General features: G+C 45.8%; 3 protein-coding genes across 5 annotated transcripts; 1 reads left to right on the top strand and 2 right to left on the bottom strand.

Annotated features, from left to right (window-relative positions):
• Positions 1 to 233: 233 nt before the first annotated feature.
• dolpp1 (dolichyldiphosphatase 1) lies at positions 234 to 4,740 on the bottom strand. Of its 2 annotated transcripts, none has more exons than XM_067250641.1 (8): positions 4,618 to 4,740; positions 3,799 to 3,899; positions 2,929 to 3,013; positions 2,703 to 2,805; positions 2,380 to 2,478; positions 2,085 to 2,213; positions 1,825 to 1,914; positions 234 to 1,675 (listed from the first exon to the last, which is right to left on the bottom strand). In XM_067250641.1, the coding sequence occupies exons 1-8, from the start codon at positions 4,691 to 4,693 to the stop codon at positions 1,639 to 1,641; spliced, it is 720 nt and encodes a 239-aa protein (XP_067106742.1). In that variant the 5' UTR covers positions 4,694 to 4,740; the 3' UTR covers positions 234 to 1,638. The 2 variants fall into 2 exon arrangements, with proteins under 2 accessions (XP_067106742.1, XP_067106743.1); XM_067250642.1 differs by having other exon boundaries at positions 2,703 to 2,802.
• A 231-nt stretch (positions 4,741 to 4,971) lies between these two features.
• Positions 4,972 to 16,290, bottom strand: miga2 (mitoguardin 2). Its single transcript, XM_067251012.1, has 16 exons — positions 16,263 to 16,290; positions 14,916 to 15,289; positions 14,540 to 14,750; positions 14,183 to 14,298; positions 13,856 to 13,976; positions 13,425 to 13,555; positions 13,101 to 13,218; positions 11,613 to 11,719; positions 10,138 to 10,244; positions 9,952 to 10,024; positions 9,747 to 9,833; positions 9,362 to 9,460; positions 9,023 to 9,157; positions 8,636 to 8,689; positions 8,365 to 8,481; positions 4,972 to 7,980 (listed from the first exon to the last, which is right to left on the bottom strand). Exons 2-16 carry the CDS (start codon positions 15,009 to 15,011, stop codon positions 7,780 to 7,782), a joined length of 1,773 nt encoding a protein of 590 aa, XP_067107113.1. The 5' UTR covers positions 15,012 to 15,289; positions 16,263 to 16,290; the 3' UTR covers positions 4,972 to 7,779.
• Positions 16,291 to 17,150: 860 nt separating this feature from the next.
• aif1l (allograft inflammatory factor 1-like) lies at positions 17,151 to 25,888 on the top strand. Of its 2 annotated transcripts, XM_067251138.1 has the most exons (6): positions 17,151 to 17,240; positions 17,399 to 17,460; positions 19,513 to 19,579; positions 21,385 to 21,426; positions 22,090 to 22,252; positions 25,611 to 25,888. In XM_067251138.1, the coding sequence occupies exons 1-6, from the start codon at positions 17,216 to 17,218 to the stop codon at positions 25,696 to 25,698; spliced, it is 447 nt and encodes a 148-aa protein (XP_067107239.1). In that variant the 5' UTR covers positions 17,151 to 17,215; the 3' UTR covers positions 25,699 to 25,888. The 2 variants fall into 2 exon arrangements, with proteins under 2 accessions (XP_067107239.1, XP_067107240.1); XM_067251139.1 differs by lacking the exons at positions 17,151 to 17,240; positions 17,399 to 17,460 and adding an exon at positions 18,174 to 18,275.
• Positions 25,889 to 27,738: the final 1,850 nt, after the last annotated feature.

The raw sequence follows: 27,738 nt of genomic DNA, 5'->3' as shown, positions 1-27,738 counted from the left end.
GTGTGGTTTTCGGCATTAAGAGTGACAATTGGTTCCAGAGACAGTTGTAAAGTTGCGAAGCACGGGTAAAATGCTGTGTTGGCCAAGGACACAAGTGAAAATTTTGGTTTCAAAAAGGTGAGTCTCACCTAAAGATGAGGAGTTTGCATGCCTCTAACTAGCACTCCAAAGATCAGAGTAACACTCATTAGGCATCTCCCTCTCCCATTTCTTGGTGAAAAAGAGACATGGTAAACAGTGGTACATAAACACAATTTATTTATTCAGCCTGATATGGGTTACAAATGGAAAAAACTATGATAAATTAAGAGAAATGCTTCCCTTTGTGGAGATATGATATGACAGTTCAAATCACTTCAGAGCCTCAACACACAGCCCTACTGCACCACCCTGGTGGTGAGGAAAACAGCTTAGAAAAATGCTACGATTGACCAGAGGTTTTATATACATAAACACACACACATATATATATATGTATATATACACATATATATAAACATTTTTCCTCTCAGCAAATCGTTTGTTTTATCCCCCAATGATGTGGAACATTGTCTTTAAAAGGCAGGTAAACAGAAAGATTCAAATTTCATGTTCTCTTTATAACTTCAAATAGAAAATAAGAAAAAACAAAACAATTTCCCAGGAAACTTCGATCCCTGGAAGATTTCATAAAACACTTCCTTATATACCTCGAGGAAGCCTAACCCAAAAATATATGAAAAAAAATATTTAACATATAAAGCTCTGTGGTGGTTCTTATGCACTGCCTCAATAATCTCTTCAACAAAAGCAAAAAGACTTTTGAAGCTTAAGTCATTAGCTTTATACTATAGGTGAGGGCATAGATGCTTGCAAGTCAGTTCTGGATCCAAATACAGAGGTTGGACAACCATTAAACACAGACAGATGCTAGAGGGTACCAGAGGCAAAAAATAAACACAAAAACTAGGGGGTTTCTTTAACATGTAACTAGTGTAATTTTTCCACAAAGTGCAAATAATTGTTTATATTACATTTTAACTAGTTATTAAGTTAAATTGTTCTCTTCTGTTATACAAGAATGAAAAAGAGTTACTTTAATTTTCCAAGTTATTGTACCCATTACCAAATAAATCCCCAACTCAATCATTTTCAGCCTCAACCAACTACCTACACCAAAATAAAAGGAACTTACTGAACTAACTCAACCAGCTAACCATGAGTCTGCAAAAACAAAATAAAAGATTCACAAATTTCATGCTGTACTAATAACCAGCCCAATGTTTGTTAATTGATAGAGCCCTCCTTCTCTTACAGTACACGTTTACTGTCAGCGTGCGTTTACAGTTAAAATATATATTAATTTATAATTAAATAGTATGCCTCTTGCACGGACTTGCATGCATTGGGGAGCATTTTGGGCAAGCTGTACAAGAAGGAGAGGCATGTGGCCGGACATTCTCCCGTTGTCAGTTCCCCAGCCAGGTCCAGGCACTCTCTTTTGGTCCACCTGTAAACGGTTTGGCCCTTTTATTCATAGCAACCAGGTCAGTCCAGAAGATGGTGGCTCTCCAGTGTGTTTTCTTGAGTATTTGTGTGTTTGTGTGTGTCTGTGTGTGTGTGATCCTTTAACTCAGTTTCACCAAGGGACCACTGAGATCACTGAAGTTTTGTTCCGAGTTTTCGTTGTCTGTTTCTGTGACATGGAGATTCACAACAATAAAATGCATTAAAAAAACAAAACAACTATCAAGTATCAAACTAAAAATATCAAGACATGTTCTTAAAAACACAAACTGTCAAATATATTTTAGATGTGGAAAAAAAACATGTAGAAGACCTCACCTCGCTTCAGATCTGGTCACTGTGTACTCAAACCATAGGATGTTGGGGATCAGGCTTGTGTCTCGCACCAGAAAGAACTCTGATATCGGCCTGCATTCAAGAGGACATAAGTAATAAAGACTTGTCAGATAAAGAGAAAAAAAATCAAAGAAACAAGCCTGTACGAGTAAATAGGAGCTAGCTGCCAGAATAGAGACTGGTATTGGTTGGTTAACTTTCTAAGTCTGTGCTCTCCCCTGAGATGCGGCCCCGTTCCTCACCAAGCGGCCATCTTGGGGAACAGCGGTGTCAGCACCTCCTGCGTGAAGAAGAACCACACAACCCCGATAGTACTGCCAGTCACTCCTCCATAGAAAACCTGACTCCAGGTGTGGTACAACAGGTAAACCCTGAGGGGAACAATACACACACAAGCATCTTCAGCTTAACCGTTTCACACCACTACAAATCAGACATTGTTGGTTAAACTGGAAAGATCCATTTCTTTAATATTACAATACACACAGTAATAGAATCTCCACAACTTCCTTCTACCATTGCCCCTCTCTTCCTTACCTGCTGTAGGACACCGATAAGGCCATCCCTAACAAGACGATGGACAGTATGTGTCTCCACAGCAACTCCACACACCGAGCATTGTTCGTCTGATGCATTCTAAACAGCAGAGAGGGAGTAACTCAGCACCCATCAACCAATACTGCCCTAACAACTTGTGGAGATCTGAGAGAATTGGATGGATGTCGCACACAGCAGGAAATTCAACCAGCCCATCAGAGAATAAAGCTCTGACCACCCAGACAAAATCACCCATAAAATCTTCCGAGATCTCCAGAAAGATAGGGAAAATACTTTAAAAACTTTAGACCTGTGCGACTCACCTTAAATAAAGAAAAAGAAAGAAGTAAACCACAAAGAACCAGATGAACTGGGAATGACTGGAAGGCATGCCATACTCTGTGTTCAGGGTTGTATGTGTCCCTGCTGAAACAGACAAGAGAGTATGGTGCTGAGTTGAACATGTTTACGGATCAAAGAAGCTGCATGTGTTGGGTTATGCATGTCAACATTGCAGTGTTAAGGTCATGTTTTGAATGTTTGGGTCACCTCCACAAGGGCGTGGCTCCCTAAGAATGTGCTTCAGCAGCCAGTTCACCCCTTCATTCAGCACCAGTCCACCAAAGAAGGAGATCTGTCAAACAGAAGATGGTAAGTTGCGGGGCTTTTTTCTGCTTCGTTATATAGAGACAGTTGGAGAGAGACAGGAAAGCAGGGGGAGAGAGAGGAAGACCTACAGGAAATGGCTTGAGCTGGAATCAAACCCAGGTTTATTTTTTTTACCCAGTAAGCCACTGGGGTGCCCCAGTGGCACAATTAATTTGAATACAAAGATTAAAGAGCCCAGCTCTTTGCATTTCTAACAGCTGTAGATTAGAGTACAGGTGTTTATCAGTATTATTTTGGGCTGAAGCTGAGTTGAAGCAGGTTGTGAAAGAAATGTTGGGCTTATGTACAATGAATGTATTTTAATAGTTGTTTAAAAGTAGTTTACAGTTGGCAGAAAGGGATTTGGGTCAACCTTGATACAATGGAGATTAGTTTGACCATTTGGGGTAGATGCAAGTTTTGATGACCACCTAACTAGGAGACGTGAAGTCTAGAGACGTGAAGTCTGGGTGATTTGAGTTCTTGTCACCTGGGGGGAAGAGACAGATGGTCTGGAGACAATGTGGATTCAACTGTATTGTTTTAAGGAGTTAGCCAATGACAGAAGAGATTTGGTAAAGTTGCATGTCGTATCATGATTGTGGATGGACCAATGACTTTTGACAACTGTGTGGTATAAAATGGTCTGTTCACGATGTTCGGGGGGGGCGTTACCAACACCTATGATGTTGGTAACTTTATTATGTATACGTCATACTTCAAATAAACATGAATTCTCTCAAAATTGTCCACGACAAGGGTTTCACTTACAGTGTGCAGTTCTCGCTTGAAAACTATGAGGGTGACGAAGCCCACGAGAACAGCCATTGGAAGTAGGCTGGTGTAGGCCAACACTTGTCCAGTCAGGTCACCTACAAATCATCAGACACACACAGAAGATGGTTGGTGGGAGGACATTTATCATATATTACAGTTAAGTTAGGGGAAATTCATAGCTCAGTAGAGATGTAAACTGCCCCTCTGGTACCCCCAGGAGGACTTCCTCATGATGGAACAAGTTCAAACTATAAAGTGTTGTAATTGACAGAGGATTGATTTAGAAAAACATGCAATCAACTGTACCTTGCTAACTAGTTAACTGGTCATTGTTAACTAACTAGGCAACGTTTTGTCAACCAGCTTGTCAAACATTGCTAGCAAGCATAGCTTTGCTAGCTAGCTAACAGAAAGAAGCTGATTGATTACATAGGGGACTACATCTGCACGTGCAATACTAAAAGATAAACACGAAAACCAATTTTAACTATGTTATATTTTGTTACGTGTAATATGTGAATACATTGTCATTTATAACGTTTAAATATCAATGTAGCAATTTGGGCTAGTTAGCTTGGCATTGTGGACTTATTTGCTATCTGCGCATGCGGAACTGTCTCATAATTTGGCAGTTGTTGATACGTTGCCTGCAGAGCAGTGTATGCCTAAGCGCACTCCCTGTGTCACTATTCGGCAACTGCTGTTGATCGTGTCCATTCAGTAGCATACCACAGCACTTCTTTTAGGTATCAAACCTGCACGCCTATAACGGACAGATGCAACCGAAAAACTAGGTTCGTTGCGCGCACTTACCGGCAGGGAACTCAACATGGGTTAGAGATATCGACCGCCATTGAGGTGGTGCCGAGCACTGCTCTTCCGACGCCATCTTACCCGGACACCGGGCAATGTGCACTGACAAATCACAATGAAACGCCCAAGTATGTCTACCAATAGTAAACGGAACCCCCTTTACGAAAACGACCCATTCACCATGCCCCCTCCCTCTCCCTCCTCCCTATTACATAAAAAAACTTCACGGGGATATACTGGACTGGTCGACCAATGATCGCACTGCCATGGCATAAATCGTGTCCAATCATGATTCATTTCTACTGGAATATTTATTCATAAAATTAGAAATTAGTGAATGAAAACATTGGGAATCATATATGCAGGTCAAACATGGCTGACGGAATTTGAGGCAATGTCACATTAACCCTAACTCTAAAATTACAACGAGATCAATGTATGTAAGCTGCCTTTCAATAAAATAAAGCGAATAGGCTACTTCTTTGATTGGGAAAAGACCAGGTGAATATATATTTATTAAGAAAAAACAAATTAAGAAAATCGTTTACAGTATGTGCTGGCATTGTAATTTCACAACAGAAAGACATCACAAAACAAGGCATAGGCTATATAGGACACTCGTAGTCTACTGTGAAGAGTTCATTCAAGCGACAGTTTATATAATTCGATTTGTCTTTTTTTTTGGCTTTCTGGAATCTTTATCAAATCAAAGCCAAAGACAGCCATCATACATTTCATCACTACCGAAACTTTGGGAGTTAAAATGTAAAACCATACAAAAACAGAAAGCTGACAAAATAATTACATAGTTATTTTCACCATCTATAATTAATTTGACTGATTCGAAAAGTTCCTATTTGTTTCATTTTTACTGGCATCAACACACAACTATTCTGAATTATTCAGAGATCTTTGAGACAGAGTAATAGTCTCGGACTCTAATCAAAAGACTTAACGGACAAATTCATTCATTCATTAAGGGTTTCAAAACGAAGAAAAAAAACTTGCATGCAAATTCTGATTAAGAAATAAAGTAATGATTCTCGGATTAAAATGGATTACATCCATTTTCAGTTGTCTTGGAGAAACTAATCCCTCAGCCCAAAAGCAGCTGTTTGGCAATGCAATGCAAATAATGTGCAATTATCAATGTGATACATATTGAGACTATACATTACATTTTACAGTAATTTGATTCTTACTTACTCTGAAGTAATAAGAAGTCTTTTCAGTTGATATCAGACTGATAGTTTGCTACAGGAAGCTCTGATACAGCTTTAATTCCAACAAGAAGCTTATAGCAGAACTACAATTTTGAACAGAAAAAACAGCAAGCTAAATTAAAATGTTTGTCAGCGTGCAGATTAGGACAAGTCCGCAGGCGGTTCTTACCAAAATTGTGGGCATGACTACATCTCATTTAAATCGACAAAGTTCAAAGGGAGAGTTTACGTGCTTTTACATTACTTACATATCCAGTAACTAAAATGATTAAGACCTATGCTGTAGTCACTATCCAATTAGCCTACTCTTGATTAACTATAGGGCTAGACAATTATCTGCATTTCATTCTTATTTGTTGGTTGATTAAGTGCAAATGGGACAAAAGGCAAATAAAAGGCTCAATTTACACAGCGTCCTTAAAGTTAGCTTCATAATGAACCAGAAGCAGGATATGGCACCCTAACAGAATTATGAATCCTTTCACAGCTGCCCTGTTCACCTTCCGATTCAGATACAGGCCTTAAATATTGTTGGTTGCCTGGATACAGCTACAATGCAACAAAACTGCAAAGAGACCGCTGAACAAGTTCCAAATGACTTGATAAGCCACCAAACATGAACAGGAAAGCTGTGAATTGAGAGACATTCAAACATAGCCTTGGGTCCTGCTGGGACTTGAGAGGTCTGAGGTACAATAGTGTGGGTATGGGACGAGTGAAAGCAGGACATTTAGATCCAGGATTCACAAAGACTAGATCAAACAAGTTTAGGTTTTGGCAGGAAGGGGAGGGAGGGATTACTGGCTCTAATATACCAACAATGTAGTTTTTACAGACAATTAGTGATTAGAGACAATTGTCCTCACCTTATCACACATGCATGTAAACAGACATTTTGACAACAGTCTGAGTAACTATAACTGATAGTCTTCCCCCTCAAAGCTGCTAATGATCTAGCATTAATAATGTTTTGCATTTCCCCAAGCAGAACAGAATCCAGTCTGCATAATGCAGGCCAACAGCTTCAACACTGGTAGCTTGGCTTCTTCGCGCCCTCAGGGCTTCAGCAACAATTCTACACTGAGAGTGTGAGGACACGCTGGGGTCATAAACATACACTTTCTATGCATGACAGTGCCCTGACTCAACCTTATTACACATTCATTCTCTTGGATGAGTCCCACAATACATTGACGTTCGACTCCGATAGGAATAAATAAACAAAACGAATGGCTGAACGATTACACAGCGCAGAGGTAAAAGCAACAGCAACAGCAGAAGTCCACTAGCAGACTTTGATCAGTGCAAGTCTTCGTTTGGCCGAGGGTGTTGGGATGTTTGCTAAAAGGGATGGTTTCTATTCTCCCCCGCCCCTCCCATCCCAAACTTATAGACATACGTACACAACATAAAACACATTCTGATCCATCACTGCCTTTCACACAGACAAAGAAGGATCGTCAAGGACCGGCGTCAAGTCTAAAAAGGTGGTCGGTCAATGAAAGGGGAGATTTGGAGAATAAAGTCCAACAGGATTCCTTCTTTGTGATGTCCAATAACAGCTGGGTACTTTGAATGGTGATTTTCAGGGCACATCTGTCAGGTGAGCAACAGACACTGATCCGGATATATTAATGGTCTTACTGTAACTGCATTGATGACATGCTAGACTGTTTCAATCCTGTGTAAGGAATGTTCTATACTGTAACTTCCACACTGTAAAATTTGTCTTGATCCTTTTCAGTCATGTTGTTTGAGTCTCAACATGAAAACAAACATTTGAAGTTCATCTTTGCATGGTAGGCCTGACAGCCTGTCCTGGTTCTATTTCTAGTCTAGTCTACCTAATATAGCTTGGCCTGGCCCGGCCCAGTCCGGGTCACACTCTGTCCTGGGTCTAGTCTAGTCTTGCGTGTCCCATCCCGGCAGGTTCCTAGGGTCAGTTGGACCCTGTGGAGTCGCCTTGGTCCCTGGGCAGGCTTCCATTGAGCTGCAGCAGGCTGTCAATACCCAGGTAGCCCAGCAGGATCTCACTGCGGCGGTGGGACAGGTTCAAGATGTCCTCCGCGAGGGACTGGGACGAGGTGAAGCGCACCTTGTCATGATCGAACATGTCCTTCAGGTACTGCACGATTTGTTGCTAGACAGAGAAAAATAGGACCATGTGATTGGGTTCATTTTGTAGTTTTAAATGGGCTACTAAGGAGAACTTGTCTACGTTTTGTAATAGTTATTTTGCCAACTTAAACAAAAACAAGGCACAAGGTATGTTTCAGCTTTGCCACCAGAAGCTGTCTGAGCATTGGGGTTACTTTCAATTGAATTAAAATCTCTATCCAGGGTTAGAGATTAATTTCACGTATCAAATCATGAGAGATGAAATCGTCAAGTTCAAGTGATTCAAACCTCAGGTTTGTTTGGTGGGAAAGAGAGGAGGACAAATAACATTTGAACACCAGTGAAGGTCGATTGGGATGAACAGGCAACAACTTTAAATCGCCAAGTGGTAACCGGCCCTCCTCACCTTGAAGATGGCGCACACCTCACTGAGGTGCTGTCTGGGTCCGAGGAACCCAAAGGCTAGAACAGGGCTCACGTGTTCTGATATGGCATAGAAGTGAGAGATGAACCCGTCGGGAACCTACGGAACGAAAAACCGTGGGACAAAACGCAAAATGTCAAAGGAAGAAGAAGAAGAAGAACAATGGCGTTTGTATTTTTGCCTTGTTGTTTCAGCTGAAGTGCAGAGTCTGTACACATGTTGGTTTTTATTTGTTTGTTTATCTTGGACTCACCATCAGTAGACGCCTCTTAGCTTTGAGAACAGACCAGCATGCGGTCGCCAGGGCCTGAGACAGAACACCTCATTACAATCCCAATCTTTTCTGAAGTCTCATGTCTTTGCCAGAATTTGTGGGGAGTTTCTCGTGTTTCAGTTGGAATTGATGCACGTGTGTGAGTATGAGTGGGATTGTGGTGTGTGTGTGTTGTATGTATGTATGTATGTATGTATGTATGTATGTATGTATGTATGTATGTATGTATGTATGTATGTATATATATATATATATATATATATATATATATAAAGTTTGGACACATTTTCCCTGGTACTCTATATATGTGCCTGTATGTAGCCATGGTTTAGGTGTGAGTGTGTATATGTGCATGTGTCTGTTTACCGTCTCTTTAAAGCTGTCGGAGAGCCAGCGGTTGCGGAGCACAGCCACCACAGACGAGGGCGGGCTCTCCAGGTCCTCGAAGGCGTCCATGAGGATAAAGTCCAGAACGATGTCAAAGAAGCTCATGTACACCACCTGCGCGTGGGCCAAAGACCAAAACACAGGAGTTTACAATATAAGACGGCTACATCTGAACAAGTTACTCCCCTCAGGTAATCCAAGAGAGTTTCACAGGCAGACATTTGCCAGATGTCCCACTTGGCTTCCCCTTTCTGATGACACAAACGAGGCATGCCAGAGGAACAAAAAAGGCGAGGGAGAAGAGGGGGTCTTCCTCACCCCTCGTCCCTCCAGCTCCATCTTGGTGACGGGCCAGGTCTCTTCTCTCTGGGTGTACAGGAGCATATCCTCGTAGCTCTCCAGGAAGGCTTTGGGGCTCTGCGCAGAACCAACAAAAGGCTCTGCTTAGACACAACACAGATACACGTACACAACTATCGCCAATAGTTCCCTCAGGCGGGTCCCAATACAATGGAGAACACAAAGAGAGCCAACTCTGCTCACGTCACATTAGTTATATGTGAATATGACAAACTCACTGAGACCACACCCACAGGGAAATAAAAAGGATTTTTGATACTCCCTCTGGTTGTGGGAATCAGGGAATCATGGCAGAGAATATAAGGGTGAGGATGAATGATGTGAAATGGTACAGGGTTGTCACCTTGTTGGCTTTGACCATGAGTCCAGCGATCATCTGCTTTCCTGTCTCCATGAAGAACGTTCTGTGTCGCTCGTCCAGCAAAAGAACCTGGAGAAGATCTCCAACTTAAAACCGCTGACTGAGGTAAACCACCCGGCCTTGCTGACTTACATGTGAAACTTATCACAGCATCTCGAATTTCAGCACCACACTCCTCAGTACTCACCTGGAAGGCTTGTCTCACACAATGGAGCTTGGCTAGGAAGTCGTGGTCACCGTAGCATTCTAGCAACTCAGTCCTAGGACAGAGAGATATCAACAAGAGCCCAGTTCAGAAACCCGAGGGAGCGGGTTCTCGGTCGACCTAAGTAAACATTGGTGTATGATGACTGACTGTTAGGAGGGGGTTTACCTGGGGGAGCGACAGACCACCCGTCCCTCGCGAACCAAGCTCAGCGCATCCTCATAGAGCGCGGCAGACTTCACTGGATGGTAGACCTCCTCTAGGGACTCAAACAGCTGCAGGATGGAGGCGCAGGGGGGTTGTAAGGAGAAGTTTTCCGACGGCACTGTATGTCTAGATTGATATGACTGCCGGATATACACAAATTCTTTATTCGAATATTGCAGCAGGAAACAGAGCACTCGGTGACCCGTCATACCGGAGTATTGCTACCAGTCGTTTGATGGAGTGGTCCTGACACACCCAGTCTTGTATTGTACCAACAATCTGGTCCCTTTCTATTCAACAATCAATCAATATAAAGTCAGTCACATTCTCCAAACACAATCCAGTGACGGCAGAAACCACACAGCCTCAGGACCTGATGTCCAAAGCTCCCCTCCCTCAGCTGATAAGAACTCATGTTGCATTTCTCTCCCAGTCAGGAAGTCATAAAGCTCCAGGAGTTGACCATCCAAATGGTCAACTGTCCTTTGTGGTGTCACATGTATCTTAAGTCCACCAGACTTCATGTCTTCAGATGACCACTGGTCAAACTTATCTCCATTCAGTATTCAGAATCTTAGATCGAAGGCCGTATAAGATGCTACACCCATTCTCCAGGGTAAACCGTCCCACGGAGCGGTCAGCCAACTGACGTTGTGTCCTTGGGCAAGGCAAGGAAAATAAGACTAGGCCAATTATATATAACAGACGAGGTATTGCAAGCTCCGTCAGAGGTATCGGGCCTATGTTCACCCCACACTGGGTTCGAACCTGCCACCTCCGACTAGGCCAATTATATACATTTACATTTAGTCATTTAGCAGACGCTCTTATCCAGAGCGACTTACAGTAAGTACAGGGACATTCCCCCGAGGCAAGTAGGGTGAAGTGCCTTGCCCAAGGACACAACGTCAGTTGGCATGACCGGGAATCGAACTGGCAACCTTCGGATTACTAGCCCGACTCCCTCACCGCTCAGCCACCTGACTCCTTTAACCCTCGAGCTACCTTCGGGTCACAATGACCCGAAGGTTCACAACGACCCATCATTGTGCTGCGACAACTTTACCCAATACAAAAACAAATAAAAAGCATTTTCTTTTAACCTTCGTGCTGTGAGACAGCCCGACGGTTAAAAGAAAATGCTTCACATTATTTTTGGATGACGTAAAGTTGTCACAACACGTGGGGGGGTCACAATGACCCGAAAATAACACCACAAGGGTTAAGTCATTCACCCCCTCTTGACCTTACTTAAACGAGTCACTGTCCTTATCAATGAACACAGGATCTTTACAGTCTACCATGTCCATAACAGGGCAAGGATAAGGGGTGAGAGAGAGAGAGAGAGAGAGTGAAAGGGTGAGAGAGAGAAGGAGTGAGAGAAAGAAGTCGTGAGCGATAGAGAGAGAGAAAGCGAGAGGGAGAGAGACACCAACCTCTGCTGCTGAGAAGAAGGAGTCGTCGGAGGTGATGGTGGTGGCGTCGTCGTCCCTCTGTCTGTGGGAGCTCCCTACGTTTGGCAAGATGAGAGTCCCCTCGCTCTCTGGAAGAATGACCGAGCAGAGCCGGTCACAGCACGACTACACTTGTCCCACATTCTAGCAACAACAGAAATGCTAGCCTGCTATGAAAATGCTAGAAATGCTACGAGGGAAAAGCTCATGTCATTTGCAGGGCTCTCAAGTTTTGAAGACAGGCAAGAGTGACATTCTCACCCCCCCCCCTCCGTCAGGGGGTCAAAATTTATATATTAATTAATTGCCTTTTACCTGACATCTTTGAAAGGCAGCAATGATTAATTACCTATAACATCGACTATGCAAAACACTTAAATGTATTTAGTGCTAATAAAATGATAACGCCTATTTGGAAAGAGATGTTTATAATGTGACAATATGTCAGTCATCGTGTGATAACGAAAATAAGACTAGGCCAATTATATATAACAGACGAGGTATTGCAAGCTCCGTCAGAGGTATCGGGCCTATGTTCACCCCACACTGGGTTCGAACCTGCCACCTCTGACATCCTAAGCGCCACCACTACCAACTACGCCAACGAAAAGCTAGCAATCCATTGATGCGGGTGGCCTATTACATACCTGAGGAGTGAGTTTCACCGATATACACTGGCTACATCTATGAACTACTTGTTCTGAGCAGGTGTTGTCAGTGAACAGGCTGTAAAACTGTTGGTTAAGACATTGTTGGTTATGAAAAACTGATGCTAATTATCTGGTAAACATTTTCTAACAGCAGTCAAGTTGTCATTGCTTGTGTCAAACAAGTTGTGAATATGTTGTAACAGTAAAACAGGATATCATGACTGTGCTCCAAGTGATGCTCGAGCTCCAGTGGTTTGCTTTGTAGGTGAACAAAACTTTCAGAAGACGTAGCAGAATCACGAAGAATTAGAGGATATCCTTTTTTTCCATTGGTTGTTGCATTAAATCTTACCCAGATACAATAGTGCTATTTTCCGATTGGCTATTGTATAGACCCTTTCTTTTTTTTGATTGGCTGATAAGTGGCAGGCTCGACTAAGAACTCCTGGGGAGACGCGCTTGATTCCTGCCGGTTCCATAGTGAGAGCGGCGCGGCCAGAGGAATTTTGGTTGGGTGCTGCGGCATATTAAATATATTATAAATATTTTTTTTCTGCATGAGAAATACAATATGTGGCGGGAGGGCGTGACAAAAGACCGAAATGCGTGACACTTAAGAGCCCTGCATTTGTCATATGCAGACTAACTACCAAAATTGTGAAAAGTTAGACATCATTACCCAAGAAGAAGCTATAGAGCTGACAACTCCACTACTGCAAGATGCTAATGCTAACATACGCAAAAAAGATTCAACTCCAAGCTACATACTGACCCTACCACAGTGCTCAGGTACGGAGAGGCAGCCATAGATGCTAGTTACCAAAGTCTGCTAGCAGGCTGTCAGGTGGAATAGTGGCGCCGAAGTCCTCCTGGAGGTGGTACGCACGGTGAAGGAGTGTCTCCAACTTGTCGGCAAACACCTTGTTGCGAACCTCCACCTGAAACAACGGTAGCAAAAAAACGCAAACAGCGTCAGCTAGGGACGTGGGGCCCCTGGATTACATGACTATAGTACTGACTGCCCTCGTCTATCCGTCAAACACCATGGTGACGCATCTCATTTATTGTCCGTGGTAATCTTTCCTAGCCGAGACACATTTCAATCTGGGAGTCTACTTGTAAAGGTGCGAGATGCGGCAGGTACCGTCGGTGGTTCAGCGCAGGCTGCCCCCTGCAGGGCGAGACTGGTATTGTTTGAGGCGCTGGAGTGGGAGCTATGGCGGACGTTCAGGGCCTGCTCCCACTTCTGCAGGGCCTCCTCAAACAACTCCATCCCTAGGGGGGCAGAGATGAAGAAGAGGAGAGCAGAGGCGATGAGAAAAGGGAGCAGACAAGTGGAGAGGGAAGTTGGAGGGGTGGGAACCTAAGCTTGATGGCAGTTGGAACTGTGAGCCACATTTAAGTGGAACCACCCAGTAAGACCAGATAAAGAACAGTTTAACAGGAGCATGTTTGCCAACCTTATCATGGTAATGTGGTTCAATGCATGGCCTCCCTAATAAAGGATTTGGCTACAGAGAGAAGATAAATATGAGATAAGAAAGGCTTAATGACAGTTGAGGTCTGTGTTCATACCCAGGATGTAGAGGTTCTCTGCGTTTGCATCTTCCATTGTCCCGGGCTCCTCCTCTACCGGCTCCGCGTCCCGGGGAGTCGAGGGATTGGCTGACTGATTGGGAGAGGACGGCACCCTTACCTGTGGCATCCAATTTAAAAAAACACGGCGACGTCACAAACACGGGGAGGTGGCCACTGACTCTCTCGCCACGGAGAGGTTTCAAAAGAAGAGAACGGTAAGCATAAGGGGGGTAAGGAAGGAGCGGAAGGGCGAAGAGAGGAAAGGAGGGAGTGAGGAGGAGGAGGGCATGGGAGGCCAAAAGGGAGGGAGGGGGAAGCACCTACCGAGGCCAGGCTGTGCGAGGAGCTGGAGCGTTTGCTGGGGGCCAGAGAGGAGACGCCGCTCATGGTGTCGTTGCTCCGGGTGCTGGGGCTCATCATCTGTCGCCCCGATAGAGGAACTGCGGACGGACGACAGAGCAAAAAGCCCGCTCGAAATGTTGTTCGCTCAGATCTTGCTCGCATGAGTTGAAAGGCCCGCAGTCCTACTTTAACGATAGCTGGTCAACTGTGACAGCCAAAATACGCCATCAACACTTCACACAGATTGAGGGCGAAGCCGCATGTAACTTGGGGGGGGGGTTGAGAGCGTGGTTTGTGTGCATGCGTGCGTGTGTGAGAGACAGAGGGAGAGAGACTCACTTCTCTTCAAGGACGAAGGCCTTCCCGTCCTCAGCAGCCCCTCTGGTATACCCACCGTTTTCTGGCCCTCTTTCCCAGCCGTCACCTGTTTCCTCTTTCTGCCCCGCCTCTTCATATGGTGCGCCGTGAGCGCCAACGCGACGCTCCCCAGCGCCGTGGCGAACAGCACCTTCTTCAGGCTCGGCGTCAGGCGCAGCTGGGAGAATATTGACTGGCAGGACGACGGCGAGAGGGAGGGGACGTTACGTCAAAAACAGGCCTGAGGATGACTAGCCACGCGATTACATTGAGAGAATGTTTGAAATGACAGAACTGTATATTAACCTACGTGTCAGCCTACATTCAAATAGGGTGAGTGCCATGGTGGAATGTTTACCTGCCCAAAGGTGGAGTACAGAAACACGGGTATCTCCGCCACCGTCATGGCCAAGGCCTGTGCGATGGACATCCCGTCACCTTGTTTCATAGACATCTTAGTGAGGGAACGTCCAAGACCCGACGTCAGAGCCCTCCCCGACTCACATCCACCTCCTCACAGGGTGTACTTTCTGCTCCGGGTCCAGCCAGCTAAGGGCCTGGTGCCTGACAGCTGGGGACATCCACCTCTGAGTCTGGCTCTGTTTCAGCTTCCAACTGTAGACTCATCCAACGACTGTACAGCAGCTCGACTTCTGCCTCAGGGGTAAGGAGGTCATTTGGGTGGGGGGCTTCACTTCTTCAACTTGTCCATGGTGATCAGGCAATCAGACTCTGGAAATAGAGGAAAGTTCATCCCGTTGCTGCAATTGGTGCATTATGAAAAACCATTCTGTTAGACAACAGTATCACTGTGCCAACCTATACCTTAAGCCTCACTTTCCATTGGTGAACTCTGGCACACAAAAAAAGGTCAGACCTCAACAAACAGAATTTGTGACCTTGACAGATCAATTATATTGCAACGATGGTGGTCACGATGGAGTGAAAATTGAGAGTACAAGAGTGTACCAGCTAACGAATCAAACGGATTCAATGACCAGAGCTAACCCTAACCCGGCAAAACATTTGACCGGAGCAGATCAAGTGACAGATGAAGATGTCTTGACATCTTGATGGAAAGAACAGCTGGAAGAGACTCCACAAAACGAGAATATAGCAGTCGCTAGCAAGACCATAGAGGTAGATACGTATAAGGCTAAATCCCTTTGAAAGTAGCTTGACAGGTTATTAACCACCATGCTCCAGCTAGCTTTTACTAGCCGAGAAATTAACAACTGAAATGCCATTGAATTGTGCAAGCTAGCTTGTCTTTCCAGTTAGCCTCATGGCCATGTAACTAGCTAACAATCTGTCACACAACCGAACGTAATACAATACTACATATTTTATCTAGCACAAACACATGACAAGCCTATCCTGCCCTGGCTACTAATCGAACCGAGATAGCTACAAGCAAGCTATCTGTCAGACAGACTTTTAAATGCTAGCTTGATAGCTATCTAGCTAGCTAGCACCATGGCTTTGCCATTGCCATTGCCATTGGTCTGCTCTGAAAAGCCTGCTTGAGCTATCTGACCTGACAGCATCTCTCAATGCTAGAGCTAGTACTGATGCACTCGTAAAATCACTGGGATCATTTAACCATTTTGTCATTTAAAGAAATGCCTTATCAAGTGTGAATGAGTTTAACAGACAGAACATAAGAGAAACCCCACTCACAGAAATGTGTTAGCTAGATAGTTACCAAGTGTGGTGAAGGAAGGACATCGCACTATTTCGAAGCCGCATTTCACATACTAGCGTGAACTACGATTTGGGGCGGTACATTTGATTATTGACGTGACAGTTTGCCAATGGGTTCTGAGGATTGTAGACGTTTTTTCCCCCTGACCAATCGTGTATGAAAGGAGGGATGACAAATATTTGTTATCCAATGAGATCAAAGATCAGGACATTACTTGAAAGTTCAGGTATTAAGTCAAATCCCTTGTACTTGAGAAATGAAGTGAATCTAACACCTATCCAGTGGTCTTCCACCCTGGTCCTCAGTGATGCCCAGCACGTTTTAGATGTTTCCCTGCTCCCATACACCTGCGTCAAATGAATGGGTCGTCATCAAACTCAGCAGAAGCCTGATAACGACCCATTCATTTGAATAAGGTGTGTTCCGAGGGAAACATCTAAAACATGCAGGGAAAGGGGTCCGTGGGGATCAGGTTTAAAGACTGCCCCTAACCAACCCAAATGTCACAACAAACTAAATGACAATTAGCAGGGATGTAATTGGAGTGTCCCATGACATTCTGTAATTGTCTGGACTTGCCGCTTAATACTGGGTAGCTAGGTCTGTTTCAAGAGAACCCATTGCACTTTTTATTGCATGTTTTTTTTATTGCGCCCTTGGTTCGGATATTTATGACATATGATGGGTTTGTTATGGTTGAGTCCAGCAGTTCAAGCTGACAAACTGGGCTGTTCCACAAACTTCCACACGAGGGAGACAGAGAGCTACTGACATTCCTGGCGAGCCATAAAGCATCACTCCACTTGGTGTGTGAGCAGTTAGTTGACCCACTATTGGTGTGCCATTAACTACAAGCAACCGCCCCCGTTGCCTTGCAAAGGGAAGCAGATTGAAGACAGCCACACCGGCATTTTAACCCTCGCTCTCTGTCTATATTCTTCTCATATTCCACGATGCCTTCGAATCAAAATCTTCAAGGTATTTACAAGCAAGCCAGTGTAGCTAGCACATTTTCCTGTCTTATCTTTTGGAACGCTGGCTAGCTAGCTCACCGCTCTTGTTTCAATAGAGCCGACATGGAGGATAGCGTGGCACAGATGATGGAATTAGGCTAACAGGCTATTTTCTATTTGCAGGAGGGAAAACCTTTGGACTATTAAAAGCCCAACAAAGGGAGAGGCTGGACGAAATAAACAAGGTTAGTAATTTCTTAATTTTTTTGCTCTCTTTTAAAATCAATACATATTCACTTAATGTGCTACGTGATTTATTTCCTAATATTCGTTGAGAATGCACTTGGCCTTGACCCTCATTCAAAGCAAGCTCTTTGAATGAGACCTCTAGTCTCGTAAGCCTCAACGCTGTCTCTTCTGCTTAACTGCAAAACGCATAGCTGTTACCTACACTTCTCCTGATCAGATTTGACATCTATTATTTCACGAGCATTGACCCAATTAGGCTATGCTTACGCATGCCCGGTGTTGAGATGGCCACACTTGTTGCGTGCTGCCCAGCATTATCGCAAAGCTCTGCGTCTTTCATGGTCGTGACTCGTGAAAGGTATCTTCTAATACATGAAATCATTATCAAATCGTGGAACCAAATGTTGTCTCTGACCATTTGAAATCTCTAAACATTGCGTAAAAGTAAATCAGCAGGGCTGTTCGGCAATGCCCATCTATCCTTCGGGAACCCTCATCCCGTATAGACGGGAAACAGGTGTTGGGGCTGAGGGCTGAATGAGCTCTTTGTTTCGGTGTAGGGATAGCGGGCTGAACAGGCGCGCAGCGTAGTCCGGGGCTGTTCCCACACTCCTTCTGTATGGTATCTCTCTCTCTCTCCCCACGTCCCCCCTTTCTGCTGGATGCCAGCCTGTCTGTAGCGTTTGGCTCAGTCTCTTAAGAAAACCATGAAGCGCTCAAAATCAGGTCGTGGTAAGAGGGCGATCGGGAGTCACTGCCTGTGTGAGATTGGATGTGGAAAATGCGCTGTATCGTGTTAGGAAAGAAACAGGTGCTATATGAACACAATTTAATAATGATTATTATTATTATTTATTTTTTAGAAGTTATAATTCCAAAGTAGTCAGTCACCAGACTGAAAGTGTCATTGTATTTACTGTAGGCTTCAAGTTATGCCCGAGTTCTTTTTTGCTTGATAAATAATTTCTGCACACCTCTGCATCACTACCTCTATGGTCCTGAGCATGGTGCTGAGTGTGGATGAACACAACCGTAATCCCGGTTCTATTTCAAAACCCCTTATTTTGATCTCCGTTTGATGAGACCTACATTTACAGGCGCTTATTATCCCAGATTGCCCACTAGTACCGTGTGTGTGTGTTGCAGTGATGACTCAGACTTGCTGAGTCGTGCTGTCCTTGACAAATGTCCTCCTATTCCCATGTTCATTCCAATACAAGAGGCTGACATAGCCTTCAGGCATCTGTATCCTCCTCTCAACAACACCAGTCAAGAGGTCACAGTGAAGACAGCGACATGGGCTGGATCAGACCGAAGTCCATGGCGGCTCACATGCCTAATAAACCCTGTCGCGGGTTCAGATGTCACTACCATGCCAGCTCTTTAAACTAGACTCACAGGAGTAACCCAGTCCTTCCTCATTTTAAAGCCCATGCATTGGATTGAGTTTGCTTTGAGTTCTAGGATGGGTTCAGGTTTGAATTCCCTTAAATCAGTTTGCTTTGTAGCCAGACAAAAATCAATCAATCTCAGATAAGTGGTTGAACATGGATGCTAGTACATGGCCTCATGACAGCCTGAAACCAGTAACGTTCGCTCCAGGGACTGAAGAAACTAGTCTCCTGTGGCAGACTGCTCCATAATGTTTTCATGAGGCTCCCAGGGCCTTCTGGCTTCCTCCTCATTCTCTAGCGGGCTGCTCTAGTTTACAACGAGACCAATTGGGGCATCTTCCTTCGTTTGGGCGGTCAGGTGACGGACGGCCTCGGAGTGACACCAAAACTCCAAAATTGGGAGTTGGAGTGTTTTTTTTCGTTTGTTGCCACGAAGCCTGCTTGCTCGGCGAGATGTTGACATTCTTCTCTCAGTGGTGAAACAAAAGCTGCAGAAAGTAGCCGGAGATAACCGACCGTATCAGGTTGTTTCACAAGCACCGTCTTCTTTAGGAAGAAGGAGGGTGTCGGATGAATTGCTTTGAACTACTTTTTTTCCCTGATGGACTGTGTTTTGTCCCCCTCCTGCCCTCTTTTTCCCCCCACCCCCTGTAGGAATATATGGAAGATCAAAAGTACCGGGATGAGGACGACCTGCCCGAAAAACTAGATTCCTTCAAAAGTAAGCAATTGTCTTGGAACCCCAGATGGATGGTGTGGGTGTTTTTGTTTTTGTGTGTGTTATGTTACTGAGAGTGGGGCAAGGCCGCAGGCTGCGTTAGACCATATGTCCATGAGTGTGTGGGTGTGTGTTGCATTTCGCAGCTGTGTGTGAGAGATGGGGAGAGAGAGCGAGCATGTTAAAGTGTTCATGGCCTGGTTTCTAAGTGGGTTGGGAGGCCTGGTCCCCCGTGGCCAGGCAGGAATGTGCCGGTCTCTCCTTTTGGTTGTTGTTGCACCGTCAAGAGTCCTGGGAGAGAGCGGCCTGCAGTCCAAGTCCAGGGAGTTACCGCTGCCTGCAATAACAGTTCAGCCTCCAGCCGGAGAGATGTACACGCAAACCACACGCCCAGAGGCGTCCTTATGAAGATTCCTTTCCAGATTCCTCTAAGATTAATGTCCACAATTTTGTGTGTGTGTGTGTGTGTGTTGAGGTCATATTGTTATGGAGAGAGGCAGAGAGAGAAGGATGGACCGGGGATTGGTGGTGACTCCTTCTGCTGGTGACCTCAGGGTAAAGCTGCCCTCTCCTCTTGGCTCAGAGGGTACTGGTGCTGTGTTGGTGTGGACGAGATGAGCAGATAGAGGGGCAGGAGAAGAGAGAGAGAGACATGCAGAGGACGGGAGGAGAGCAGAGAGCAGAGGACTGACACTATTTGTCAGTGAGGAACTTGGCCTTTGTGTCAGCCCTGAGAACACAATAGGGAAAAGGGAGAGGAGGGGAGGGGGAGGAGAAGAATAGAGAGAGGCCTCCAAATCTGGAAAGTGAGAACATGAAGGAATGCAGAAAGTGACAGGGCAGGAAGAGGACATCACTTGTTTAGATGAGATTGTCTTCCAGACTGGATGATTGACAGGCTGTTCCACGACAAGAGGCCCACTCAGAGACCGTGCGTGCGTGCGTGTGTGTGTGTGTCGAGTTCATGAACAAGGTCAGCCTTGTCTCCTCCCACAGCCCCTGGGGTCACTCAGTGACACAGTTCCAGAGCTCAAGGCCTCTCTTTCTCTCTCACACACACACAAACACACACACACACAGAGGCACCATTGTAATGGGGGAAGCAGCCAGGCCTAATCCAACGATCTAAGATCTATACAGAAAGAGAAGAAGAGGGATAAGGAGAAAGAGAGACAAAGGGAGAGAGGTATAAGGAAGAGGAAGAAAGATGTACAGTACATGTCAGTAGTTTTTTTCTTTTTTTTTTCTTACCATGTTTTTAAATATGATGCAGGCATCCATCCACAGACTTAGCCTACCTCTTCTCCATAGTCCAGTGGGACCTCAATCAGTGATCACTGGTTGCCATGGTTGCAGACTTCTCGTCTTAGTCTCTCATGTGGAAGCTCTCTTCACTCTTGTCTTTAAACCGGATGCTCTCCACATCCTCCTTTCCTTTCTTCTCCTACCTCTCTCTCTCTCTCTCTCTCTCTCTCTCTCTCTCTCTCTCTCTCTCTCTCACCCCCCACCCTTTCAGCTTTTCCTGTGACTGACCCTCAGCTAGCCGACACACACCTGTCATCATCAGCTGTGCGTTTTTGTGTGTCTCAGTCTTTTGTGTGTGTGTGTCTACAGTACGCATGTGTGTATGCTTGCTGACACAGTCCCAGAAGTGTTGTTTCCTCTGTCAGGAGGGATGTTAGAGAGTGCAGTGGAGAGGGGGGCTGGTGTTATGCCGTGTGACTCACCCACCCCCCCGCTGGTCTCCAGTGTCTTATCAACCCCTGCCTACATTAACTGTGTTGTGCTGACCTGTGATTGCTTTGCAGACAAGTATGCCGAGTTTGACCTGAATGACCAGGGAGAGATAGGTGAGTGATATCGTCCGCCCACCCACGGGTCATTTCACCTTGGCGTGTGTGTTTTTGTTTGTTCATCTCTGCGGTGCGCGCGTGTGTGTGTGTTTATGTTTCTGAGATTGTATGCTGTACTGAAGGCAACTCTTGCCTGTGCGTTATGTGAGAACTGTAATTAGGGATGTGTGTGGGTTTTACCGTGTGTGTTTGCTTGTCTTCGGATGCTCTGCTGTAGTTAAGTCTCAGATGTCTGTGCTACGCCATATGTGAAGCTGGAGTGTTGCAAATCCTGCTGCGTGTGAGGTGGCTGGAGCTCTTGAAAGGCCCGTGTCACGGCTGTGAAAGCCGATACAGTGTCACCTACACCTGGCCTTAGTCACTGACCTCATGGCCTCTAACAGCCCAGCATTCAGCTGAATCACCTCCACAAACGACTACCTTTTAGTGGATGATAGGGACAGCTCCATCATCTCCAGAGCCTAGCTTTAGTGGCCAAACATTTCTTCGAATAGCTGTTGGTCTAACACCTAACCTTCGCTCAAAGGCTGGAATTTGACAATCAGCCAGGAGTTGAATAATGTCCTGGATGTGTTCAGTCTGTCGGGAGGTAGTGTGTGTCTTTGCATACGTGTTGACAGTTGTGTGTGTGTGTGTGTGTGTGTGTGTGTGTGCCATCAGACATGATGGGCCTGAAGAGGATGATGGAGAAGCTGGGCGTCCCCAAGACCCACCTGGAGATGAAGAAGATGATCTCGGAGGTGACGGGAGGCAGCAGCGACACCATCAACTACCGGGACTTTGTCAAGATGATGCTGGGCAAACGCTCTGCCGTCCTCAAGCTGTAAGTCAGCCTGTGTGTGTGTGTGTGTGTGGCCGCTGCTGCAACTGCCGCCCACTTACTGCTTTGTATTGCATCTGTTGTGCTGTCATCTGGGCAGGCGTGGTTCACCCTGTAGCGTGTGTGTGTGTGTGTTATAATTTGGGTTTTGCATGCTTTCTTGCTGCCTGCTGTTCTTGTCTGTCTGGACAGTTTGAGAGTGGCTGTTTGTTTGGCCCACATGGTTCGTGTTCACATTTTGCTGCGTCAGCAAAGTCTTAAGGAGGCAGGTGATGTCATCACTAATCGCATGGCTTGGGGCCAAACATGCCGACTCCATGGCAACAGACTCCATGAATAGTAGCTAGCAGCTAGCGAACAGCTAGTTTCTTCCGGCGTCGGGATGCCGGTACCTACCCGGCGTTTCACAGCGCTGATCCAGGATCAGGTCCCTGGAGTCCCTGCCCATCTGGAGCACCCCGATCTAATTGAACAGACAAGTCTGTGTCAGCACTTTCTAACCAGCAGACCGCAAGATTATTGAAGGCTCTTGAAGGGCCCCACTGTGCCCAGACAGACACTGCAGAGGAACCGGATAACATGGTTGTGGTTATAAGAGGGGCGGTGGGGGGGGGGGGTTCCGCTGTGGCTGGTTAGCTTGGGTAGTGGGCCAGACCTAGGGGAGGTAGCCTGGCTGAAACCAGGACCCTTGGCCTGACAAATCTCTCAATGATCCCAAACACACCAACTGGCCTTTAGAAACCAGCAGGTGTGTTTTCTTTGGCACAATCAGTCACAGTGAATTGAATGATGCTCTATTTACACTACTGGGTTGAGGGAGAGAGAGAGAAAGTGAGTTGGGGGGAGGGTGGGGGTAATTTTAGCCTCGTCTCTCTCTCTGAGTGAATTGACCCCCCCCACACACACACACACACACACACTCCCAGTCTTTTCAGAACTTTCTCCCCTCCAGTGTTTAATGTGTGCATCTGATTGGAGTGGAGACCCTCCAGTCTGGTCTTGGAGGGCTACAGAGGCACCCTTGTCTTGTGATGTTTTTTTTCTGGGAGGGGAGTGGGGGAAAAAGACTGGTGGGAGAGAGACTGGTGGGAGAGAACCAGAGGGAGAGACTGGTGGGAGAGAGCCAGAGGGAGAGACTGGTGGGAGAGAGCCAGAGGGAGAGACTGGTGGGAGAGAGCCAGAGGGAGAGACTGGTGAGGGAGAGACTGGTGAGGGAGAGACTGGTGAGGGAGAGCCAGAGGGAGAGCCAGAGGGAGAGCCAGAGGGAGAGCCACAGGGGGAGACTGGTGGGAGAGAGCCAGAGGGAGAGACTGGTGGGAGAGAGCCAGAGGGAGAGAGCCAGAGGGAGAGACTGGTGGGAGAGAGACTGGTGGTGGGTAGGGATGGGGATCGTACATTTTTATCAATATTGATACCATTTTCGAGACTGCTTAACGATCCGAGTCTTTATCGATACTTTTCTGGGGTGAGTTTGAGCTAACCACCATCTAAATGAATGAATTTGGCAAATGTTAAACATATAGCAGCACCCACACAACCCACGCCACACTTTATGTAAACAAGATTACTGAACAACTTTTATAACAATAACTTAAGTAAAACATGTCAAATAGAACAAGGGGAATGTGTTGCTCTCAGGTGGAGGTTGGATAAAAGGAGCACATATTTGCACAATGGATCCTGGCTCTTCTAAATCTACAATTGTCCACTACAGATGTACTATCCACAACCTGGATGAGTAAATAGTATAAATGACTGTGATTGGTTGGTTGACAAAAAGCGACATTGACAAGCCATCATTGTTCAAGACTTTATGAAAAGCTTAACACGTTTCAACAGGGCACCTGATCTAGCTAAATGACCAGCTAACCAAACCCAAACCTTCCTTATCTCATCCCTATTTTGTTCTGTCTCTGTTATTGACTGACTGTGCTCCAGTCAGTGTGTGATTCAGACTAGCCCAAGTGTGCTATTCAAAGAGTTTGGCAGAGGGACAATAGAATTTTGCCGTAATGGCAGGAAAACAATTTGGGTCACACACTCTGCAAACAGACCATGTGGAAGCCCAAGTTCATCCTGTTTATTTCCTGGGTTTACCATTTGAGTGCCAGCACAGACTAAACAATACACACACACACACACTGATAGCAGAGGGGAAGAAGCTGTTGTTGAGGCGCGTCGTTCCAGCTCGCATAGGTCTGTAGCGTCTTCCAGAAGGCAGAAGTTCAAAAAGTCACGGCTTGGATGGGAGGAGTCTCTGATTTATGTTCTTTGCATGATTTAAGCTACGCTCATTTAAGCTATCTGACAATTAAATGATTAATCTTACATTACACCTGTTACTATATACCAGATTGAACCAGTACTGTATTTCTCGTGTTTGATGGTGCCGATTTGATGCCATTGGTCCTGTATTTTTGTATAGTGTGTACTATATTTCTCAGTTTTTGGTCATACAGATTATACCAGAATACCATATTTCTGTTCCTGCTGGCAGTGAGCCCACATGCATGTATGTATTGCGGCAGCCAGCACCAGGGAAACACGACAGCATCTTGGTCAGCAAAGCTAGAACTCTGGGTAATGTAGTCTGGAAACTGCACGATGGCAGTTGCCGAGGGAGGCGGTGTGGTCGCTATGGGATCAGGGCTCGTTAAGGGCTTACGGGAGCTTTGAGGAGGTTAACCAGGAAAGGAAAGTAAAGACGTCCCACAAGGCCTCTGAATAGACCTGTCGGCTCCATCCCTCATTCTCACTGCCTCGCTGGCCTTTGTCTGTTGCTCCTCTATTCTGCAGCCTCTATCCTCTCATTCTCTGTTTGGTCTCTGCCCTTTTTCTCTCTGCCTTTTCTCTCTCTTTTTCGTTTCGTTTTTTTGTTCATTTCCTGGGCCTTTTTATTTGTATTTCTCTGCTGGGTGGCTGTAACCAAATTCCCCCTCAGGATCTCATTCTACCCTCCATCCCATCCCTCCCTCCCTGTCCTTCTCTGTCAGTGTGGATAAGTGTCCTGTTTAGGGACATAAGCCCCTTGTTGATCCCAGCGGGGTGTCTCTCTGTCCTGCGCTGACCTGTTTGGCCGGACACTGAGTGGACACGGCAGCCATCTTTAATCTACCCTGGCACTGCAGCAGTAGCAGCTCTGGGACCGCGCTCTGTCAGACTGGCACTGCTGTCAAACATACACGCACACACACCTACTCACACACACACCTACACACACACACACACACACACACGCACTCACACTCCATCGTTCTGTAGCCGCTGTGACTTCCAACAAGCCATTTCCCACCCCTCCCTCTCTCTCTCTCTGTGTGTTTCTCTCTCATATGTCCCTCCTCTTCTGCCCCCCTCTCCCCAGGGTGATGATCTTCGAGGACAAGGCTAACGGGGCCAGTTGTAAACCCGGCGGCCCCCCTCCCAAGCGGGACATAACCAGCCTTCCCTAAGCCCCCACGCCCCCCCTCCGCCCCCGCGGGCTGGGCTGCACTGACCTCCACGCCTCCAGGGGGCACAGGAGAGCTCGAAGAACAGCAGCAGCGGCAGCAGCTCTTAGTGGGGAGCGGGGGAGGGAGCGAGAGACATGTATATAGCCTTACCCAGTCTCACCCCGGGACCCCAGGAAGACCTCAGTCGAGGGGGAGGATGTCCTTCCTGTGGAAGACAAAAGTGGAGAGGGGGGGGGAGGGGGGTGGAAGACTCTGTCTGTTCTATATTTGCTGTGAAAACGTAATGACAGATTTGTTTGCTTTTTTTAATGACCCGTACATACATGTATATATTTATATTGGTGGTGATATTGATGAGATGAGGTCTGTGTAACTGTAGCGTTTCTAAGCCTGTAACCATGACGATGCGTACGCCACCCCCCCCCCCCCCCTCCCGTGGCGTCATCAGGTCGTCCTGTGAATCAGAGCGGTTGTTATGACGATAGTTTTGTGGCATCCCGAGTGATCGTGTAAGTGTAGTCCATGATAGGATGCATTGAGCCCCACGGCTCACCTGTTACGAAGTGGTACGTGATTGTGAATGAGTATATCCACTGTTATCCCCCCAACCCGGTGTCCCAGTTAGGTTGTGAAAGTAGCATGCTAATGATGAGACAAGCACAAAAAAAAAAAAAGAACACGTTACATGTGAGTTTTTTTCCCAGCCGTGGTCAGTGACGTCACACCGTTAGTTTTCCCCCGTTCTTTTTAGTGATGTCACCGTGTTGCACAGTTAACCAGTGGTTGATGATGAATATGATGTCACGTGTCGTACTGCCAGGACTCCTTCTGGCCCGCTGTCTGTCTTTAGGTCAGGTGTCAGATCAGCGGGCTGCTCCCCAGACCTCGAGAGTTTGTTGGGTTTCAGCAGGGATCTATAGGGCTGAGGTGGAGAAAAGCACACACACACACACACACACACATCACCCTAACCTGAACCATCTGAAAACACACACACTCTAAAACGGTACTTGCAGGGTTTTTGAGGGTCAGCGCACATTGGTTGGTTTTTGGAGAGATCTGATTCAAGGCACAGCTGTACGCAGCGAAGACAGTCCGCAGAATCGTCTGTAATCTCACGCTTTCCAAGTGCCTGAATATGGGGCCAGAACTGACCCGCGATAGAGTACAGTGGAGGAGGGACCTGAGTTTCCCTGGTAGAAACTCCCTCTCTCAGCAATTAGACCATGTGATCAAGTTCTTTTGTCATGTGGGAAGAATAGTTTTTAAGGTGTTTGTTCACTAGTGTTTATTATTGTTGATTTAGAGGTCCACTTTTTTGAGACTGGTGACTAACCTGAGTAGATGATACTCTAGCTAGCACATACACGGTAGGGTGTTGAAGGGTAGAAAGCAGAGATGCACCAGCACTGAAAAGTGTGTCTCGTTATTTGTTAAAACCTTTCCACTGTTTTATTTTCTTCTCAGTTTTAAAAGCAGCACGGCATCTTAGCAGCTTAAGGCACCAAAGGCCTTTTAGGAGAGTCGGATAAACCTTTTTTTTTTTTTTTTTTTTTTTTTTTAAGAAGTAGTTTATGGTAGTGTTCGCTTTCTATATTGAAGTCAGTGTCAGGTTGTTGTCTGTTAACTACCGTCCTAATCTCATAGCTGTCTTGTTACTCCACTTATAGCTTTGTTTCCTTTTTGTCTCTTAATTTTTTGCATTCTTTTCATTCTCCAGTTTTCCTTTTCCCCCTCTCATTCACTCCTAGTGAGTTCTGTCAGCCCAGAATCCAGGCTCTGTGGATTCTAACGTCTGTGCCTCAGTCTTTGTCTCGTTTTATTTTTCCTCTGACTCACTCTGAACATGGAATATGAAATGGTTGCTTTTGAATTTTACTTTAATATTTTATTTGATATTTAGTATTTAAAATGTCCATGTGGTTTTACCTGTTTGTCAACGAGTAGAGGTGCTGGTTTTGTTTTTTTGGGCACCTGAAAGATACTTACTTTTTTTTTGTGCACCAAACACCAAAGGAATTAAACTTCTTTACAGTTACA

This window comes from Osmerus mordax, chromosome 14 (genome assembly GCF_038355195.1).
Source record: "Osmerus mordax isolate fOsmMor3 chromosome 14, fOsmMor3.pri, whole genome shotgun sequence".
Classification (NCBI taxonomy): domain Eukaryota; kingdom Metazoa; phylum Chordata; class Actinopteri; order Osmeriformes; family Osmeridae; genus Osmerus; species Osmerus mordax.
This window is presented reverse-complemented; position numbering and strand designations above follow the sequence as displayed.

Excerpts from the sequence above, each read along its gene's own strand:
- miga2 (XM_067251012.1), bottom strand. The coding sequence starts at position 15,011 with ATGTCTATGAAACAAGGTGACGGGATGTCCATCGCACAGGCCTTGGCC. Across the intron at positions 11,720-13,100 it reads CAGCCTGCTAGCAGACTTTG|AGAGCGAGGGGACTCTCATC; the intron begins GTAACTAGCATC and ends TCATTCTTCCAG. Across the intron at positions 7,981-8,364 it reads AGGTGTGCGCCATCTTCAAG|CAACAAATCGTGCAGTACCT; the intron begins GTGAGGAGGGCC and ends TTCTCTGTCTAG.
- dolpp1 (XM_067250641.1), bottom strand. The coding sequence starts at position 4,693 with ATGGCGTCGGAAGAGCAGTGCTCGGCACCACCTCAATGGCGGTCGATA. Across the intron at positions 2,806-2,928 it reads GGAGCCACGCCCTTGTGGAG|CAGGGACACATACAACCCTG; the intron begins GTGACCCAAACA and ends TGTCTGTTTCAG. Across the intron at positions 1,915-2,084 it reads TTCCCCAAGATGGCCGCTTG|GCCGATATCAGAGTTCTTTC; the intron begins GTGAGGAACGGG and ends TCTTGAATGCAG.
- aif1l (XM_067251138.1), top strand. The coding sequence starts at position 17,216 with ATGCCTTCGAATCAAAATCTTCAAG. Across the intron at positions 17,461-19,512 it reads GGCTGGACGAAATAAACAAG|GAATATATGGAAGATCAAAA; the intron begins GTTAGTAATTTC and ends CACCCCCTGTAG. Across the intron at positions 19,580-21,384 it reads AAAACTAGATTCCTTCAAAA|ACAAGTATGCCGAGTTTGAC; the intron begins GTAAGCAATTGT and ends ATTGCTTTGCAG.